Source organism: Ursus arctos, unplaced genomic scaffold, assembly GCF_023065955.2.
Source record: "Ursus arctos isolate Adak ecotype North America unplaced genomic scaffold, UrsArc2.0 scaffold_3, whole genome shotgun sequence".
Classification (NCBI taxonomy): domain Eukaryota; kingdom Metazoa; phylum Chordata; class Mammalia; order Carnivora; family Ursidae; genus Ursus; species Ursus arctos.
This window is the reverse complement of record NW_026622985.1, coordinates 85,296,928-85,317,025: the sequence shown is the minus strand read 5'-3', so window position 1 is coordinate 85,317,025 and position 20,098 is coordinate 85,296,928. Positions and strand designations below refer to the sequence as shown.

Sequence of the window (20,098 nt, the reverse complement as noted above, 5' to 3'; positions counted from 1 at the left end):
ACCTCCATTGTGACTCACAACTATCATTGTATCTGCCTCGGAAATCATCGATGTCCTTCTAAGGTGCTGCCATAGCCGGGGACAATCAAGTGGCTAACAATTACTGTTTCTAGGAGGGTGGGAGCGAGAGCGCTCTGCGGGGCAGTAAAAGGCATGGTTTGAATGATGGGGCTTGGGAATAGTCTCCGGGGTGTCCAGGGTCAGAAACTACCTGCAATAGAGATGACATCTGCTTTCTCTCTCTCCCTTGCCCAACACACACACACACACACACACACACACACACACACACACACACCCTCTGCTCTCTCCAGGCCCTGCACTGCAGGCCCCTGGCAAGTCTCCTTGGCATTCTAGCTCCTGCCAGGGCAGGAGAGGCAGCAGGGCAGCTCCAGCTGTGACAACAAAACGGCCTGTGCAGCCCCATGACACTGGAGTTCAATGTCGTGAATCTGCTTCCCTGTTGGTTCCTGATCTTTCTGACCTGCCAGATTCCCGACCATCACCCAGACCCTGAGTTTCTCTGTTTGTTTATACCACGCTCTGCTCTGCCTTTCTGGCCTCTGCTCACCCCGGAGGCTGACCCCCCTCCATGCAGGCCTGTGGGGAGGTAGGCTGAGTATCAGGACCCGGCCACCTGCCTGAACCCAAGCCACTCATCACCCACAGCCATCCAGATGCGGCCCAGAGCTGAGCTCCACACCCAGGCCATGAGTGGGGCCTGGGACCAAGAACTTACAGATATTGCAGCCTCTTGAGGCCGAGTTAAGGGTTCTGGCATAAGAGCTGCTCCCTACATATGAGCCAGCCCCTTTGCCTCTGGACTCAGAGCCCAGCCCCCTGCCTTTGTTTCCTCCACTGGGGGCAGTTCCTAAGATCCCAGATAAGAAACTGGGGGTGCTGTATGACTCAGCATCTCCAGGAGCTAAGCCGACATCCGGACCAGGTCAGCGCTCCTCTGAGTCTCTCCACTTTAGACTTTTCTACGGTAGGGTTTGCAAAGGGTATTTTTTTAGCAACAAAACCTTTTCTGTAAACCACATCTTGGGAGACTCAATACATAAAACAGATGGAAGAGGAAGGCCTACTCAAATGGGGCATGGAGGCCCAGGACCCCGGCTGTTTGGGCCCTTCCCGCAGGCCTCCTGAAATTGAGGCAGTGAGTGTGATTTGCAAAGCTCTGGCCTTGGGGAGTGCAATTAGGTGATTAGGAGGGTGCTGGAGCCCTCAGAGACTTCTCCCACAGGAACAGCATTCCTTTCCCCAAGGAAAGGCCTCGAGTCAGGCGCACCGGATTTGGCTGCCTTGCTGGGGCCCTGGCTAGAATGCAGTGGCCTGGGCTCCGGCTCTGGCTGGGGGCTGAGCTCCGTGCTGAGGGCAAGCCAACCCAGGCGTCCCCTCCAGGGGTCTAGAGGATGTCCCTGCGAAGTTGTTCCAATGTCCAGAAGAGCCTCAAACTAAGTGCGTTGCCAGAGGCCACGACTGGTCTCCTGAGGGCTTGCCACGTTCCCACCATTTCTAGAGTTGCCCACAGTTGACCTGCAAAGCGCTGACTGTCTGCAATTCTGAGGCCAACCCCACTCAGAGCCGCCAGATGTCCGTATCAGGACACCGTCAGGTCCACCACACCTCCAGCCGTCTCTGGCTGCTGCCACCCTGAGCAAGTAGAATGGCAGCTGGAAAGAGTCAGGATCCAAGCTGGGAGTAGGGTAGAACTGAGTTTGAATCCAGTTTTGGCACTAACCAGTCTTGAGCAAGTTGTATAATCTCTCTGAACTGCCCTTTACTCGTCTGAAAAAGGAGGATCTCAAAACAAGGGCCTCGGGGGGAGCTGTGAGGATTGTCCACTATGGTGAGTGTGCAAGCGCCTTCCACAGCGCCGGCGCCAGCGGCAGGGGGCAGGACTGGCCTGTGGGCTGCCTCTACCGGGAGAGCCCCAGGGAGGCCCATTTGCATTCCTCCGGAGAAGAGCACTGAGCTGAGCCTGCTGTCCAGAGTTCCTTCCCCAACGTCTAGGAATAGAGCCACAACCTTTATAAAAATTGTTTTAAACATTTAAAACCTAACCTATGCAGAGATCAATCAATAATTCCGCCTTCAAAGAAAGGAAGGTTTTAAAAGCTCATCACTAATGGATGTTGCCTGCAATTCACCAACAATCAGCTAGTTAGTGAAGGACCACATCTGCCAGCCCTTCTGTCCTTGGGCCTCTCCATGAGCCTGGCTCAGAAAGCTCTTGCAATGCGCTCCCACTTCACTAAGAAAACTTGGAGGAATCTTTGGTTTTTAGGCCCACCTTACTCCTTCTTATTTCATTTCTTTCTCTTCTTCCCTCCTTCGGTCATGCTGACCTCCCCGGCATCACCCTCAATCTCATCTGGAAGGTTTTTATCCTTTTTTTTTTTTTTACTTCTTTAATAATATGGACATTTATTGAGTACTTCCTGCATGCCAGGCACTGTTCTAAGACCCTGCCTGCCTTATCTTACTCAAGGCCATGCCATGATGGATTAAATGAGCTGTGTGGCATGATTCTCGCCACTAGAAACACAGGAATGATGGGGCCATGGGGGTTTCGTGGCCTGCCCAAGAGCCTGCAGCTCATCTGGGGGGGAGCAACCCTTCAAACCCAGCTTGTCTGTACTCAGAGCCCATGCTGTTGGTCTTCTCTGCCCCGCCTTTCCAAGTGGCCTCCTTGAGCACATCTCTTCTAAAACACTGTCCAGGACCACCTCTGCCCTCCCAGCTCAGGGCTCCGGCAAACAGAGAAAAACCGCAGAGCAGAAAAGGCAAGAATAAAACTGCAAACATCACAGACACTGCGGACTCTACTCATGGGAGGAGCGCTCGTTTGGGGATCCTAGTTCTCTCAGCAAATAATTCTAACCAGCTTTGTTATCCAGTTTCCCAACTCAGACTATGAGCTCAGAAATTAGGTAGTGGGGAAAGGAATGCCCACAGCAAGCAGGAGTAAGCAACGCATGTCAGAAAACAGTGAAAATAGCCCTCAAGAATCCTGGAAGCCTGGTGTTCCCTGAGGGGTTCTCAATGACCAAGGTTTTATTATAAAACAAACAAACAAACACCCAGTGGGCTGGACAGCTAGCAACACTGCCATCGGATAGAATTTTAATTTATAAAAGTGGAAAGGCAGCTTTGTGCCTGGGCGCTCTCTGTGTACTAATGGCCTCAGAGCGGGTCAGCCTTTGTGTGGACCACTGAGTGACAGGAAGAGCTGCCAAAAATCCTGGTTGTCCACCTCACAACAGCTTTACAAAAGGTAGGGACTCACATACTTTTTTCTTTAAATTTTAGATGCCCAAATGAAGCCGAGAGAGGTTGAGTAACTTGCCTGGGGTCACACAGCAGAGTCCTGGCTGACTCTGGAGCCCTCACTCTTCCCCACTTGGCTGTGCTTCCTCTTCATCACAAACTACAGCCAGGCTGCATGGCCCAGGCGCATGACCCCGCTTACAAGGGGCGGGGAGGGCACGTGAAGGGACCTAAGCCTATGGAACACCAAGTCTGAGAACAGCCCAGAGCCAGGGTCCCGCTAAAGCCGGGACTGGGGCTTGCATTGGCCAGTGTCAGGACTGTGATTATGAATGAAGCCAGAAATGTGTGCCTACGCATGCCGGCACGAGACCAAGAAGAGTCCCCTAGAGTTGCGTTCGACGCATGGTTTCCGGTTGGCCCGTCCTGAGCGTTAACGTTGTGTGGTAGCTTTGGATTAAATGCACCTGGATTGCTATCCCGCCCCGCCCCTCGCGCGGTGACCTTGAAGACTTCCTTAACCTTACCCCCTCTGAGCCCGTTTCCTCACCTGCAAAGTGAGGTACCCACAGTCCCTGCCTCCTAGACTGTTGAGAACGTGAATGCGAAACGCCAAACTCCTGGCCTGGCGAGGTGGGTTCCTCTCTCCTTCCCTTTGAAGGGAATCCGGAGAAAGTAGCGCCACCTGTCCTTTGGCTCCGGGCTCCTAAAAGGCCATCACAAACTGGTATCCTATTATGATATGTGCCAAAGAGGCAGAAAATGAAAATGTTGCCAGCCAGTCCCCTAGGAAAGTGACCACGACAGCACTGACCTTTGTGAAGGCTTTGCGGGGCCTCGAGTCATGGCGCCAGTGGAGGGACCGGTACAGAGTCTCAGGTCTTCTGTGGGTTTCCCGCCTCAATAGACGGAGGAAAAGAAAACGCCGATTCCGCCACAGAGCTGTCGTCTAGACTTCTGGGAAAGTTAGGGCGCAGTGAGAAAGGTCCTAGGTACCACCCCCGCGCCCCTCCCCCCTCAGCCGTAGCCCTCAGGGAGCCCCGTGGTGCCTCCACCTCCCACTAGGGGGCAGCATCTTCACCCGTGCCCGCGCAGCTCAGAGGCCTACCCGCCCCTCCCCGAGGGGACTCGCTCGAGAGTCACCAGCCCAGCAGAGCGGGGAGCCTTCTCTACCCTCGGGAAGCATTAGTGACAGTGCCAACTGACGACTGGGTTTGGGGACAAGAACTAGATTAAGCAGAAGCAGGGGGCTCTTCCAGGAATTGGTCACAGAGAAGGCAGGTGACCGTTCTCTTCGTACACCAACCTCATGAAGGAAACACAAGGACCTCTCCCTGGGACAAAAGAGAGAAGGGAGAAACGGAGCACGCTGCTTTATTTTGGCTTTTACGTTGTCAGGGTGTTAGCAGTGTTTAAAAATCAAATAATACTGAAAACCTCGTAATGCAAAACCAGCAGCAGCCTTCCGCACCCCTCCCCCTCTGTGCCCCCACCAAGTCCCACTTCCGCCCCACCCCCATCCAGGGTCAATAACTTTCGTCTTTGTTAACCGATTCTTCTGCAATTAAGCACCGCACCGTATGGTATTCTTATTTGATATTACTTCTTTTTTTTTAAAGATTTTATTTTTTTATCTTTATACCCAATGCTGGGGCCAGAACTCACAACCCCTAGATCAAGAGTCTCACGCTCTACCTACTGAGCCAGCCCGGCGCCTCTCTGATTTGATATTCTTATATTAATTCTTGAGTTATCACTTGTAGACATTATCAGTTGACTTCCAACGGACAGCAGATGAGGATTTTGTCTTCTTACACTGCCCCCCTTCTCCTGCCTCCAGTCCTCCCAGTATAGGTACACCATGGTTTTGGTTAATTCGATAATCAAAGTTTAACAGTATGATGCAAATTTTGTTTATTTTCAACACCACGTATTTTACTATATTTACATTTCCTGCAGTTTTCATTTTTTTCTGCAATGAGAAATAGTCTTGTTTTTCCACTTTAAAGAGGGTTTCTAAATTAGAAGTTAAACTTCTCTGTATCTCTCTCTCAGTTTCTGTCACGGTTCCCTTCTTGGGAACAATTCTGTACGTGACTGAGCATCTACTTTTGCGTCTCGGTGCTCGGGGTTAAGAGATATCAAGATACCAAGATAATCCATGGCCTTTTTGCAGACTGAGATTTAGTCGAGAGAGAAGAGAGGTACACAGAAAAAGACAAACAGTGAGAGCATGAAGCAACAAGTCAAGCTTTGCTCTGCCTGCTCTGTGAAGGGTGGAATTAATGGTGCCCACAGGGAATGTTCTGGAGTCAGAGGCCAGGGTCACAAGGAAAGTTTTCTTCTTTCACAAGGAAGTCCTGAACTGGGCTTTGAAATCTGATTGTAACACAGAGAAGTGACTGTTCCAAGTGAGGAAATCAGTGAAGGGTTGATCTGTGGACCTTAAACACATGAAGTATCTTCACAGGCCCCGGTCTTAATTTCCTCATCCTTAAGTGGTAGGAAGAAGTTAATTGCTGGTGCTTGGTTGTGGAAGAGAAAACCCCTCTTCTTAGGAAATGGACACTGAAGTATTTAGGGGAAAAGGCTAACACTATGTAACTTACCTTCAGATGGTTCAGGGGGAAAAAATGTAGACAGTGTATGGGCGTTCCTTATATTATCACTTTGGAACTCTTTGCAACTTTGGAATTATTTGGAGTTATTTAAATTTTTTAAAGTTTTTGAAGATTTAAGACAAGCTATAAAGATACCCTTGAGAACTCTAACCTAAGGAAATAATCATTTATATAAGGTTAATGATTTAAGCAGAGTCTTTGTTCCATTTGTAGTTTTTTAAAAAAAGGAATTAACCTAAGTATTCAATAAAAGGAAAATGGCCAAATTCTGTGGCACGTTATGCTTCATTAACATGAATTTTTACAACAAATTTAAGTCAAATAAGAAATGATCAGGGTATGATGTAAATGGGGGGAGCAGAATATAAAACTATATACTAAAAAACAAAAAACTACATACTGTGTAAATCCAATTATGTATCTATATAGACATAAATTGGAAATATGCCAAAGTAATAACAGTAGTAATATTAAAGATAATTTCACCTTTAAATTTTTCTTTATCTTGAAGTTCTCCATAATGAGCACGCATTAATTTTCTAATTAAAAAAAAATGAATGTAATTTTCTAAAAAGCTAAGGAAAAAATGATATTTGGGGATAAGCCCAGAGTTACTTTATGCTTTTTTAAAAAATTTTATTTATTTGAGAGAGAGAATGAGCGAGAGAGAGAGAGAGAGAGAAAGAGGAGAGAGAAGAGAGCACAAGCCAGGGGAGAGGCAGAGGCAGAGGGAGAAGCAGACCCTGCACTGAGCAGGGAGCCCGACAGGGGGCTCCATTCCAGGATCCTGAGATCCATGACCTGAGCAGAAGGCAGAGGCTTAAACAACTGAGCCACCCAGGCGTCCCCCGCCCAGAGTTATTTTAATAATTTTAAGGATTAGGATAAAATTATATGTTTATTCTTTGAAATGATATCGTAATTAAATAGAGTGCTCTAATGTTTTTTTAAGCATGGAGAAGAATATCTACCCTATTGGGTTACTGGCCAGATTAAATGAAATAATCTCTGAAAAGAGCTTAGAACAGTGCCTAAGGTAGTATGTACGTTTGTAGATATATATGTATGTGGGTATATATAATATATACGTGTGCGTATTATATATATTACATACATATATATGTTATATACATATTATATACATATAACACATATAATTGTGTGTGTGTGTATATACACACATACATAATACACACACACACACAATCTCAAGCAGTCGGCTATGTCAACAACCCTCATCTCCCGGCTTCCCACTGCCAGCCCCCAGTTGAGCATGAATTGCGTGCGGCGCATGCGCGGGGCCCTGGCCGGGGAGGGGCTGACCGCGCCGCCTTCCCGCAGGTGGCCGCCGAGTACTTCAAGAACACCACGCTGCTGCTGGTGGGCGTCATCTGCGTGGCGGCTGCCGTGGAGAAGTGGAACCTGCATAAACGCATTGCTCTGCGCATGGTCATGATGGCCGGAGCCAAGCCGGGCATGTAAGTAGCCCTTGGGGTGCCCGGCCACCACGCTGCCCCCAGCTCCCAGGGGGCCACCTGGACAGGGGTCCTGGGTTCCCTGGTGACTCCAGATGAGGGTGTTTTTCTACTAATGGGGACGGAATGACATCAGGGCTGCTGGGCTCGCACTGCTCCCTCTGGTGAGAGGGCCCTTGATCATGGAAGGGAGATGTCAGTGTGTGACTTTGGTGTCATCTATTATCGCAGTCTCAATAATTTCTCGGAGCCACGTAGACTTCACGGGCAGCAGGTTACAAAATACAAGGGGCCCACTGGGTAAAAGGAGATGGACCAGCGTCAGTTGTTTCTCAGCCTTTTTTCTGGCTGAACAGGGAACAGGCTGGACAGGGAAATGAGTGTCTTCTCCTTTGTTATTCAAGGAGACATGGAGGTTTCCTCCCATCCACTCTGAGTTTTTGTTGTCACTGGTTCACACCGCAGCTCAGACTCGTAGCCTCTGACCTGGCATCTGCGATGCCCCCCAGGCCCTCAGCCTCAGCCTCTTCTCTGTCTGCCGTCAGGAATGCCAGGGGAGACACTGCCAACCTTGGGGAATGTGCGGGAAAGTCGGGATTGACAGTTTTGTGTTAACCCCACCTTTCTCTTCCCTTTGGAATGTGGGTCTCACCTTCTACTAAGAGCTTTCTTGCAACCTTTTCTGTAAGCTGCCCTGACTCCTTTGGGAGTCCAGTGGAGTATAAATAAATAATATGGTTTCGGTTTTCAACATTAGTCATTTAGATGAATGCAGGCTAGGCCTCAAAGGAGGTTCCTGTCTCCCACCTAACTACAGCTTATTTGGTGTCATTTGCCCCCTCACTCAGTAATAGCCTTGTACCGCACACTCAGCCTCCTAGGCACACAATGACATCTACACATTACCTTGGAACTCCGCAGCTCTTCAAAACCTCTGTGTACTCAACTCAAACTCAGGAATGCTGACCCCATTGCATGTCCACTCTTCTTCGTTCTCCCTCCCCTGAGCATGTTTCCAGTCCCTGCGGTGCTCTCTGCCTGCTGGTGGGGGTCCCGCGCAGGCAAACTCACGTTGCTGTCAGCCTAAACAGAAACATCACTAGGACTTTGGCCTGCCTGACATAATCCACACGATAGGTGTCCGCACATTGCGAGACGGCAGGGATCCCACCGAAGCATGGGTGGTCTTTATGTTGGCTTGTCTTACGGAAGCGAGAACACGACTGTCCCAACACACATTGTATGTTTCCAAAGTCAAAGTGAAATAACTTGAGAGTTACTTTTGTTAGCGTTCTCCTCCAAGGGTTGACTCTTCAAGATCCTAGCTGAAGAACTGCACGCAGTGACATGGGACACTTGTGTGGCCTGGGGGTGGGGGCGCGCTATCCTTTCAGCGGGTCGGCAGAGGGGCAAGTGGGTGGGAACTGTGAACTCTGCTTGGTCACTAGTAATTACTAGTGACATGGCTGCAGAGGAAGGACTGTAATGGTCCCCGAAGAATAGCTGTTTGCAGGGCAAAAAAAGAATTCCTGTAGGCACCAAAAGTGCACCTCATTACCAAGCGAATGTCTGCAGAGCCGAACAATGAGCAAGTCCAGGCCCGGTGACCCTACGACCAAAGCTAGCCTTTGCTGGATGAAGGGCTTTTTATGAGCCGAGGCCATTAGCCCAGGAAGTGTGGTTTATTCATTCCACAAATACGAATTTCACGTTTACTCTGTGCCAAGCCCGGGGGGTACAAAGCCGAATGCGTGCCATACAACCCTGACCTTCTGGATACACGCCCTCCCCGGCCCCTTCTCTAGGCCGGCTCCATCGGGTTTGTAGGGGTCCCAAGGGAGCCCTGCGAGGGGAGCGGGGGCCACGCCTGGTTGGTGGCCGTGCCGTGGACGCCGCGCCCGCCCTGCCTTGCAGGCTGCTGCTTTGTTTCATGTGCTGCACCACGCTGCTCTCCATGTGGCTCTCCAACACATCCACCACTGCCATGGTGATGCCCATCGTGGAGGCCGTGCTGCAGGAGCTGGTCAGTGCCGAGGACGAGCAGCTCGTGGCTGGCAACTCCAGCGCCGAAGAGGCCGAGCCCATCAGTACAGTTTGCTGGAGTTCACCTCCCCTTTGCCCCGGGCCCCTCCTCTTGGGACACCGCCCCGCCCCCCCCTCAGGGCTGCCCCCACACCCCACCCCTGGGCCCCGCCCCACCCCTCGATCCCACACCAGCCCTTGGAACCCGAAGCCCCCTGGTGACCCCGCGTTCCTGGCTCTTCCTTCCTCCCCTGCTCACAGCAGCCACCACTGCTCCTGTCCCCCAAACACTCAAGGGTTCTGACAACACCCTGGACCTGCCCCTGTCCGTAAGCCCCCCCCACGCTTGCAGAGCGGAGAGAAGGGCAGCGGTCATGCCTGCCGCCAGCAGGATATGCCCGGATTTCCCCTGGCAGCCCCAGCCCTGAGCCCCTGCCCTGCATGCTTGGCTCCAGCCTCCACATCTCACGTCTTCTTTCCTTTGCTACCGTAGGTCTGGAGGTAAACAACAGCCAGCCCTCTCTGGAGCTCATCTTTGTCAATGAAGAGTGAGTATGACTGCCCTCCTCCCAGACAGAGCCTTGCCAGCTCTATTCCAGAGGTCAGAGAAGCTGGCATGAGCTCCTGAACAGCTCTTTTAGGTGAATGGGCCAGGCTCACGTCTTGCCACACCGCCACTTCCCTCTGCCCTGATTCCCTCTCCATACCTGGGAACCACCTGCCAAGGGCCTGAGGGCAACTCCCTCGACCACAGGGAGTTGCAGCCACAAAGGAAGAGACAGAAAGACTGACTGAATCTGATTATCCACACATCTACCAAGTAGAATTTCATCGGAATTGGTGTCCTTAGGAAAATAGTACATTTAATTAATGGAAAACCATTCGCATAATAAATGTCACTGGAGATTCTCAGAGAATCACAAAGTATCTTCTGGATACCAGCTACGGTCTTACGAGGTTTGGCCTTGTCAGATGTGACAAGGGAAGATGAGGTGACGGGTAGTGGATTCGAGGACAGTTGATGAGAGAGCCGTGTGAGGGTGGAGAGAATCTAAAATGGGAGAAATACACCCCCAACCACGCATGTGAGGCAGATTCATTAACAGCTCATTTCTTCCAGAAATTCTGTATCAAAATGTGGTCTTCACAGGATACTGGGAATATTGCCTTTAAAAGCTGGGTGTGCAGCAGAGCTGAGTTTTGCAGTTTGGTGTCTTCTTGGGCAACGAGAGCTGCCCAACCAGCATGTGTGAGGGGAGAAGGCAGAAGGGTGGGGACGAGTTCTGCTCTCCCCCACACTGCTGCCTTCAATCACCGCTCCCCGATTCCCCTCCACGGTCCTGGACGAGAGCTCAGGCAAACTTCACTGCTCTCTGGTTCTTTAACGTGTTAGAACAGAACGAGCTCCTTTGCAGATAGTCAACAGTCTGGTCCGGACTCCAAAACTTCAGTCTCTCACAGCGCCTCCTGCCTCCTGTCCCCCAGGCCTACAGGGTCAGAGGTCAGAGTACGGGGACAGAATCCTCTTTCACCCTACCTCCTCCCAGCCTCTCAGGGCCCCTGCCCCTCCCTCTGTTGCTCCTGACGTCTCCAGGCGTCCTCCCCTGACACTCCCTGGCTTTCTCACTTGCCAAGTGCCCACATCGAGCGTCCCTGGAGCAGCCCCTTGAGGTGCCCTCTGCGGGGTGCCAGGCCTGATGGCGGTGGTGAGGCACTCCTGGATGACCACTCTCCCCACCCCTAGGTTCTGCACTCTGCTGCCTCACTCCCCCAGAGCCTCTTCGTCCTGGGGTTGTCTCGGCCTCTTGCGTAGGGCCTCTGCAAGACGGCTCTAGCCCGGCCACCTTCCGTGTGCGCCGCCTCCCCTGCCTTTGTTCTTCTCCAGACCTAAATATATGTCCCCAGGCTCCGAAGCAAAAGTTCAAGTTGTCCCTAGAACTCCCTCAGCAGAGTGCTGGTGGGAGCCGGGCCATTTGCCAGGTGAGAATGGCCGTCTTCTGGGGTGGCCAGCACTTCCCATGCTCTCTGAGGGGCTCTGCCCCCTCACCCGATTTGGGAATACCACTCTACTCTTTCCAGGCTAACGACCCTCTCCAAAGAATGCTTCCCTCTGAACCCCCATCAGCCCCTTACCCTCCCCTGGGGTAGCCTGGACATGGCTGTCGGCCGCGGGACTCCAGTCCTGCACACGTGTCCAACATGTCTTCACAGTGAGCTCATGGCACCCACTGTCCTCGGAACTAAGACACACCGAAGCATGCAGCTAGCGCTGAGCGTAGCCAGTAACGCCATAGTTCAGTTTCCACTTTCCTCTGGCTCTTATCTGCCTTTCTCCATGTGCAGCCCAGGCCCTCCCTGCTCCTGCAACCTCAGATGAGCATTTCACAAGTCTCTCCTCCTAGACAGTGACCTTCCCCGAGTCAGCCGGTGAGAATGTGGTCAGGGGCTCCGGGGCTCGTCTCTGGGCGCACTGTCTACTCCGCACATGCAGGTAGTAACACCTGCGCCATGCACCCGTCATGAGGGGAACGATGTCGTGAGGACTGCATTTCGTAGTGAAGTGCTTGGCCCCTGAGAAGCACTCCGTGCTGGTTACTGGGAGCGTCAGCACTGCTTCTGAGGAAATGCTATGTCCCCACAAACCCCGACAGCATCCCTGGAAGGCCAGGAAGCCTCGGGTGAGATCAGTCTTCTTTGTAGCCTAGGAAACCGGACTCTAGAGAGGTCACTTACACAAACGCCAATGGGAGCGGGGGGCATTCCCATCTCATGGAGTCTGGTCCACTGTTGTTTTCCCATCTCCTTTGCTTTCTTCCAGCACATCGACTGCAGACTTCACCTCTCTGATGCAGAACAAGGTAAGGCCTTGATTTTTTTCTGTGCTTTAAGATCACTTGGCTGTCCTTCATGACAACTCAGGGACAGAGACGCCGGGCAGCTTGTCCTAGAGCCCAGGCGCAGCCACTGGTGTGAGAACATACAGGTGCTCACACGAGCCCGGATGTGAGAAGGGCTAGACGGGCTCCGGGCGAGGGCCTGCATACCTCAACCCCAGCCCTGAGAGGGCTTAGCCTCATAAAGTGCCCCTTCGCATTTCCCTGGAAACCCAATACTCAGCCATCCAGATTTCCAAGAGACACATTCATCCTCAGGAGGATTCCTTGCAGTGGGGATTACATACAAAAACTGTACTATAAAAAGGGTCACATTTAGAGATTCGTTTATTTACTTTAGAGAAACAAAGCACACACGTGTGTGACTCGGGGGAGGAGCAGAGGGAGCGAATCTTCAAGCAGACTCCCTGCTGAGCGAGGAACCTGAGGCAGGGATTGATCCCACAATCCATGAGATCATGACCTGAGCTGAAACCAAGGGTCAGACATTTAACCGACTGCGCCACCCAGGAGCCCCCAAAGGGTCACATTTGTAGAGGAAAGCAGAGTTTATGGCCTCACCTCTTCCCCCAGAACTGGTTTCACATCTTCTTATATCAGCCCAAATTGTGATCACCAAACTGTGGACTTTGCTGTGGTGAGATTTTTTTTTTTTTCATTTTCTTTGTGTTAAAGAAAAATGAAGGATTCTTCATTAGCTAATGAAGTTGCAGAAAGCTGTCCTACAAGGACAGAGCCATGTTCTGCCAAGTTTCAGAAGTCTCTGCAAATGGACTGCTTGGCACCCGCTGGATGGGACTCTGTGTCTTGGAGGCACGGTGGGGTGTCTCCCCACTGCATGCTCTCCGTGGCTTCTGGTCCCCGATGGCCACACTGCTGAGGCGTGAGTCACCATGGGGCAATTACGCAGCACCCCTCGAGGCCCCCCACCTCCTCTTCCTGACAGTGGGATGGTCTTTGTCCCCACAGAACGTGAATGGTGTGCCCACGGTCACCAGCCCGGTCAAAACAGCAAATCCCCAGGGCAAGAAGCAACACCGGTCCCAGGTAATGGAACTCACCCCCTTGACCCTGTTTCCTACATAAAAGGCCTTGAGCTTCCCAAGGGGCACTGGTCTTGAAGTTATGAGGGCATCAGGCCAGTGTGCTGTCACCAGGCACTCAGTCCACAAACATGCCTGGCCTGCGTGTGCCATGGAGGTCAAACGTCTAACTCACTCTTGATTTTGCAAGTCATTCTACCATCGGAGCCCCTGGTTTTATCTTCAACTATAAAAGGGTTGGACTAGATCAGAGGTGTTCAGATTTTTTTCTCAAAGGTGCTTTGGGGACAATGCAAATATTGTATTTGAGTATTCGGAGATTGTACGAAAACTGCTCTTTTTGTGCGAATGAGTATTTTCCGGCTACTTGCTATTCCACTGGGACGAAATGTGGAAACAAGATAGATCTTGAAGCTGGCCTAAAATCGCAGCTATCACTTGTAACCCTTGATTTCAAATTTTTGTGTCCATCCAAATAATCTCGAATATTTAACATCCATCATCAGCATAAATAACTGCCACCATTTCTGAAACCCTCAGTAGGTACCAAGCACAGTGTGCTGAGCACTTTCTCCCTAATCTTGGCTCAGGGAGGTAGCAGAACCCCATTTCTGCAGATGAGGCAAAGAGACAACATCACGTGCCCACGGCCTCAGAGCCAGTAGTGAGAGGAGCATCTCGATTCAAATCCAAGTCTCCCTGACCACACGTGTCTACTTTCAGTTATAAAACAGACATATGCTGATTAAATGCTACGTTATGTTTTACATATTGGAGGTCCATGAAAATTTTCACGAGAAGAAAGGATCATGGGAAACCACTGGACCAGAGAATCTATGAGGCCTCTTACAGCTCTGATAATGAATTTCTCAGGAAGGCTTGCAAGGGTCCAGACTGACTTGGGCCCTCCTATGAGGTGGGGCACTTGTTAAGGGATTTGAGAAAGGAGGCAAGGTGGCCTCTTCCCCGTGGTTTTCCCAGGGTCTGGCCTGCTGACGTTTGCACCAGGTGGCTCCTGGTCTCATGAAGACTCAGTGAGGGGAGACCAGGCCTATAGGGGCAGAGGGTACTTGTTTCTTCTTATTATTATTCTTTTTTTAAAGGACTTATTTATTTATTTGAGAGAGAAAGAGAGTGTGTGCAGTGGGAAGGGGCAAAGGAAGAGGGAGAGAGAGTCTTAATCAGGCTCCGTGCTGAGCTGGGAGCCTGACACAGGGCTCGATCCCACGACCCTGAGGTCACAACCTGATCGAAACAAGAGTCGGAAGCTTAACTGACTGAGCCACCCAGGTGCCCCACTTGCTGCTTTATCTACACTGGAGGCCAGAGGTCAGCAACCTCTGACCTTGAAAGGCCACCATGTGGGCCAAGGAGGGTGTGAGAGGAGCACCGAAGGCTAGCCTTATATGCAAGGGGAGGGGGAAAGTGGGGAGGCAAAACCAAGAGGCAAGAAGCAGACAAGAGTGAGGAGAGAATCACACACTAGACTCCCTCGGCAACCCCAGGCTTCTTTCTCAGACACCTTCCAGTCAGGACCCTCACTCCAACTCCAGAGAGAACCGCCATCTTCCATGTGTCATTCACACGCAAGGCGCAAGGCGGAGAGCAGCCAGTTTTGCTGGAGTTCAAGTGAAAACAGAACGTGCTGTGACTAACAACAAAAGTAATACTAGCTTACCATTTGTCAAACGCCAGGAAGTGCTCTAAGTGCTTTACATACATTACTTCAATGACTCTTCACAACAATTGGGTGGAGAAAATAGGATTTTCTCCATTTTGCAGAAGAACACGCAGCTCAGAGGGGCTGCCCACATTGGTAAACGGTAGAACCAGGATTGGGGTTTGTCTTTCTGACACTCAAGCATAAAACCTTTCCACGGCACCATGGTGCCCGTCTTCATGCTTTGTGGCCCGGACAGCCCATGCTGGGATGGAAAGATTCACTGGTTTTTCTCTGCTAGGAAAAGCCGCTGGTCCTGATCCCCGGCCCCAGGAACCAGGAGCTCAACAGAAAGTACAAGTCCCAGCATGACCAGATGGTCTGCAAGTGCCTCTCTCTGAGCATATCTTATGCCGCTACCATTGGGGGCCTGACCACCATCATTGGCACGTCCACCAGCCTGATTTTCTTGGAACACTTCAACAAGTAAGTAACTCACCTGGCCGACAGATATCTACTCACCACCCACTACGTGTCAGGAGCAGAATGAGGTGCTAAGGACAGGGCAGAAAAGGGAACTAGAACAGTTTCTGTACCAAGAGGGAAAAGAGACGATGGAGCACGACAGTTCAGTGTGGCTGGAGAAGGGCGGGGTTCTGCTGGGAGAGCCCACGGGGGGCCACCCAGTCCACGGGGAGGACACACGTCCCCAAGGACGGAGCTATGGAAGCCACACCGGAAGCACGGGGGGCCTGCACTGGATGAAGGGAGGTTTTCCAGACCAAGACAACAGCGAGTGGGAGGACTCCGAGGCGAGGGAGCAGAGCACATAAAGGAGAATGGTGGAGGGCAATGGGAGGCCAGGGAAGTGGACGTGCAGATCATGAAGGGCTTCTTGAGGCCCGTGAGGGACCTTGGACTTCATCCGAAAGGCCATGAGAAGCCTTTGAAGAATTTTAGGCGGGAGTGAGATGCTCAGGTTTATAGTTTTGAAAGCTGATTCCAACTGAAAAAAAATGGAAAAGAGAAAGGAGGCAGCAGGAAGACAACTTTGGACACCACCGCAGATGCCCAGAAGAGGGCTGGCGGTGGCCTGCTAACCCAGGCAGTGGTGAGGAGAAACGGTCAGATTTGAGAGAGAGGCAGAGGTAGACTTGACCAGCCTCGGCAGGATTAGAAAGAGTCTGAGAGAGCGAAAGGCCAAGTCTGATTGTCAGACTCATGGCCTCTGCAGCTGGGGGAACAGAGTTGCCCTTGCCCTAAATGAGCAGAAAAATAAGGAAATGTTGACATAGAGGTTGAGATGGCCAGACGGATACACAGCTCTGAATCTCAAGAGGAATTTTTAAGCTAAAGGCATAGATTTAGAGACAGGGGCCTTCAGAACTGACTTCATGAGCACACAACCTGAACAATCGCACTGACCACCGTGCTCAGAAGGGCCCCACACTTCGCTTGATGCTCTGCTCTCACCATCTGGAAATTCTTAATCATTTTTGAACAAGCAACCCCACATTTGCATTTTGTACTGGGGCCCACAAATTAGATGGTAGTGGGTCCTGGTGGGACGCACACGGCAACTGAAGCCAGGAGAGTGAAGGAGATCAATCACTCAGGGAGAATATATAGAGTAAGTAGAGCAGGGGCCATACATATTAAGCTCAAATATTTAAAGTAGGCTGTAAATGAGAGAATAGTAGGTATCACACAGGGAAGAGGAAAATCTGGTGTCCTTCTATCCAAGGGAAGAAAGTATTCAAGGAGGAAGGAGTGGGCCATACTGTTTAAAGTGGCTGAATGACTAAGCAAAAGAAGGACAAAAATGTGTCCATTTGATTTGGTGACATGGAGGTTACTGGTGACCTAGGCAAGAGCAATTTGGTCAAGTGATTGAAAAGTGAAGCCAAATTGCAGTGAGTTGAGGAGTAAGCTGGCGGTGAGTAGACAGAGAGTTGTCCGTGATAAGGACAGGTATGGGATGATAATGGAGAGTCGAGTGGTGTCAAGAGGGGTTTTTAAGATGGAAGACATTTAAATGTCTATAGGGACCTCCAGGTGAAAGGAAAATTAAAGATTTGGGAGAGAGGGGATGATTGATAGAGTGATGTCCCTGAGAACACAAGAAGGGCTCTAGAGCAGAGAGCAGAGAAACTGATCACAGACAAGAGAAGAAACACACTTTTCATTTTAGGAGGAAAAGGAAGGAAGGAAGCAAGGAAGGAAGGGAAGGAAGAAGCGGGGAGGGAGGAAAGGAGAAGAGAAGGGAGGGAGGGAGGGAGGGAGGGTGGGAGGGAGGGAGGGGAGGGGAGGGGAGGACAGACCAATGAAAGGTTAAGACCCAAGTCCCCAGGATCTGAGTGTCACAGAGTCCTCACACCATATTACTCTGTCCAGACTCTGAATTTCTGCTCTCTAATTTCTGATTCACTTTGTGGTTGGGCTAATTCATATTCTCTTAGTCTCCTTCCTGGGTTGTGTCCTGGTACATTGAGTCATCACTGTGGCATACATGGACAACAGGGATCCTATGAAAGAAAGGTGCACTCCCTGGGTTGCCCCTAGTCTGAAAGTGCTGCCATGCTTTTTCTTGGCATTGGTGAACAGACCACCATGAGTTCATTCTGGCTGTGTTTCAAAAATCTACAAATTAGTTGTTACACTTTATAAAGTGCTATAGATGGGAATAGGCTCCCACATGTATCCACAAAAGTCTATTTAATCTATTCTAAAAACCCATTCCCTTTCTGGGTCCAGGAACAGGGCCTAGATTTCTATGTACAGAGAAGAGAAGACGCAACAGACTTCATTCCTGTTAGTCCACTACAGGCCAGACTTACACCCCCTGGTAGCCTTCTAGTTCCAAAAGCCCTTCTTTCCACCCCATCCCCCCATCAATGACCCACTCTGGCCCTTAGGGAAGGCACAAGCTGTCACAATTTCCCAAGAAGCACATGGATGGTAAAGGTACGTCCCTGACCAGGCCACAGTGCAAAGAAGTGGACGTCCCTGTGATGACAGAGAAGATGAAACACTCTTACAACCTGTGTTGCCACTGCATTCTCTCTGGGGGGGATTCTGCTCTTTGTCTTTCTCTTTTTCCATGCAGTGCCTAGTGTGAAAAGAGGGGCAGTCTCCTCCCACCTTAGAGGTGGGAGAAGAACCAAGAGGAAAGGAACACAGGTGTTGTCTAGGCTAAAGTCATGACTCACATGTGGCCCATCATGGCTCCTCAGGAAACAACACCTGGGCTGGGGGCCACAGCTCTTCCTGATGAATGAAGAGTCCTCCGGGTAACCTTCCTGAGACCCTAGGACAGCAGTGGTTGTTGATATAAGATTTGGAGATTCCAAGTCATGGCTCTCCTAGGGGCACTATTAATACCTGGAACCTTCACGACACTCAAAAGTCCAAACTTCTCCAGAATTGGTGCCTTGTATCCCCCATCAAAACTCACATTCCTTCAAGGACTTTATAAATCAAGTTTACCAGACTGCCCTTTCCATTCTCCGTTGTCCTGAAAACCAGATGAGTAAACTTAGTTCTGACTCTTTACATAGATCAAGAGCAAAACAGCTCCCGAGTGTTTCTCCTGAGTGCAAAGTGTATATACTTCAGTGGTATCAAGTCTGGTTGCTTAGGTGCCCTTTCTAGCTCACTTCATGCTGCTTGGCTGGGCCCTGTACAGTTGCAGCTGGGAGATACATGAGTTCTAGATAATGTGTTACCTACCACGTCGTTACCATTAGCTCTGATGTCTGTCTTCTTAGGGAGCATTTAGCTTATCACCCCCAGGAACGACGTGGGAGTCCAGCCTTTTCTCATCACTGACCTGGTTCTTTCCCCCGCAGCCAGTACCCCGCTGCAGAGGTGGTCAACTTCGGCACCTGGTTCCTCTTCAGCTTCCCCATCTCCCTCCTCATGCTGGTGGTCAGCTGGTTCTGGATGCACTGGCTGTTCCTGGGCTGCAAGTGAGTCCCAGGGCCCCGCCGGCGAGGTAGCGAGGCTCTCCTGTCCATCCAAAGTCATGGCGGGAGGCCCGGGGAGCGCCATCCAAGGCCGAGCTGCCGAGTAACCACAGAGGATGCGTGAGGAGAAGCCACTGGACAAGACGGGGAGTCAGGCATCCTCTGGTCTAGCCACTCTAAACACGCATGGACGCGGCACTTCACTATGAGCTCTGCAATGGAATGTTCTTAATTCCAACTCACTGGTTAAAGGAACCGGCATTTATAAAAAGTCTGAAGGGGAGGGTGGTTACTGTAGTTTCATTTCTCTCAAAGCATACGGAATAATTTGAACTAACTTCTGAAGAAATGTGACTCCAAATAGAAGTTTCCTTAGGCTTAATTTGATAGACACGAGTAATTCATACATAGTAGTTGCAGGAACTAACAATTCATGTACTTCTCCAAGTCATAAGTAAGACATTCCTCTTGCAATATTATTTCTGATATTAATCTGCCTAGCAAGCCTTTCTTCATAACCATATTTCGATCAGCCTCAAACACATAAAGGGAAGATATATATAATGTTTTGCTATTGGTCCATGGGACCCAAGATTCCCATTGCTCAGGGAATGTTCTCTGAGTTGCTTTTTTTTTTTTTTAATAACTCAGAAGCTACTATCAAATCAGTGATAGCTGTATATTTCTGTACCTCCAGAATGTAGAAACTACCCCACATAAACACACTCGCACAAGTCTGTAAGACATGATACTTCATGTCGATACACCAGAGGTATACCCACATGGACATACCCGGAAGCCTCAGGGAGAGGCTGAGGGGAGGCTGTGAAACCTGGCAGATAAAAGTCGTAGGAGAGCTGGGCTTGGAGAGAAGAGGCGACTAGTGATCACAGCAAGCCAACAGTTGAGCATTTGCTCAATCCTTGACTTCCCTGGGCCTCAGAAGCACGTTTCCTTTATTCTTCTGCTCCTTCTTCCTTCTCAGTTTTAGAGAGACCTGCTCCCTGAGCAAGAAGAAGAAGACCAAAAGGGAAGAGGTGTCAGAGAAGAGAATCCAAGAGGAATATGAAAAGCTGGGAGCCATTAGGTAAAATTCAGCCCTTCACCCTCTCTCCTTCCCCCAGATAGAAAGCATAGCAGGTGAA

At 50.4% G+C, this 20,098-nt stretch overlaps 1 protein-coding gene across 1 annotated transcript in view; it reads left to right on the top strand.

The window, feature by feature from the left end:
* SLC13A4 (solute carrier family 13 member 4) overlaps nucleotides 1–20,098 on the top strand; it is a 42,198-nt gene that overhangs the window by 11,656 nt on the left and 10,444 nt on the right. Inside the window, exons 3-10 of the mRNA XM_026511590.4 lie at nucleotides 7,236–7,372; nucleotides 9,284–9,456; nucleotides 9,885–9,939; nucleotides 12,210–12,249; nucleotides 13,255–13,332; nucleotides 15,290–15,474; nucleotides 18,837–18,956; nucleotides 19,939–20,040. Of these exons, the coding sequence (XP_026367375.1) occupies nucleotides 7,236–7,372; nucleotides 9,284–9,456; nucleotides 9,885–9,939; nucleotides 12,210–12,249; nucleotides 13,255–13,332; nucleotides 15,290–15,474; nucleotides 18,837–18,956; nucleotides 19,939–20,040 (890 nt within the window). The remainder of the gene's footprint in view (nucleotides 1–7,235; nucleotides 7,373–9,283; nucleotides 9,457–9,884; nucleotides 9,940–12,209; nucleotides 12,250–13,254; nucleotides 13,333–15,289; nucleotides 15,475–18,836; nucleotides 18,957–19,938; nucleotides 20,041–20,098) is intronic.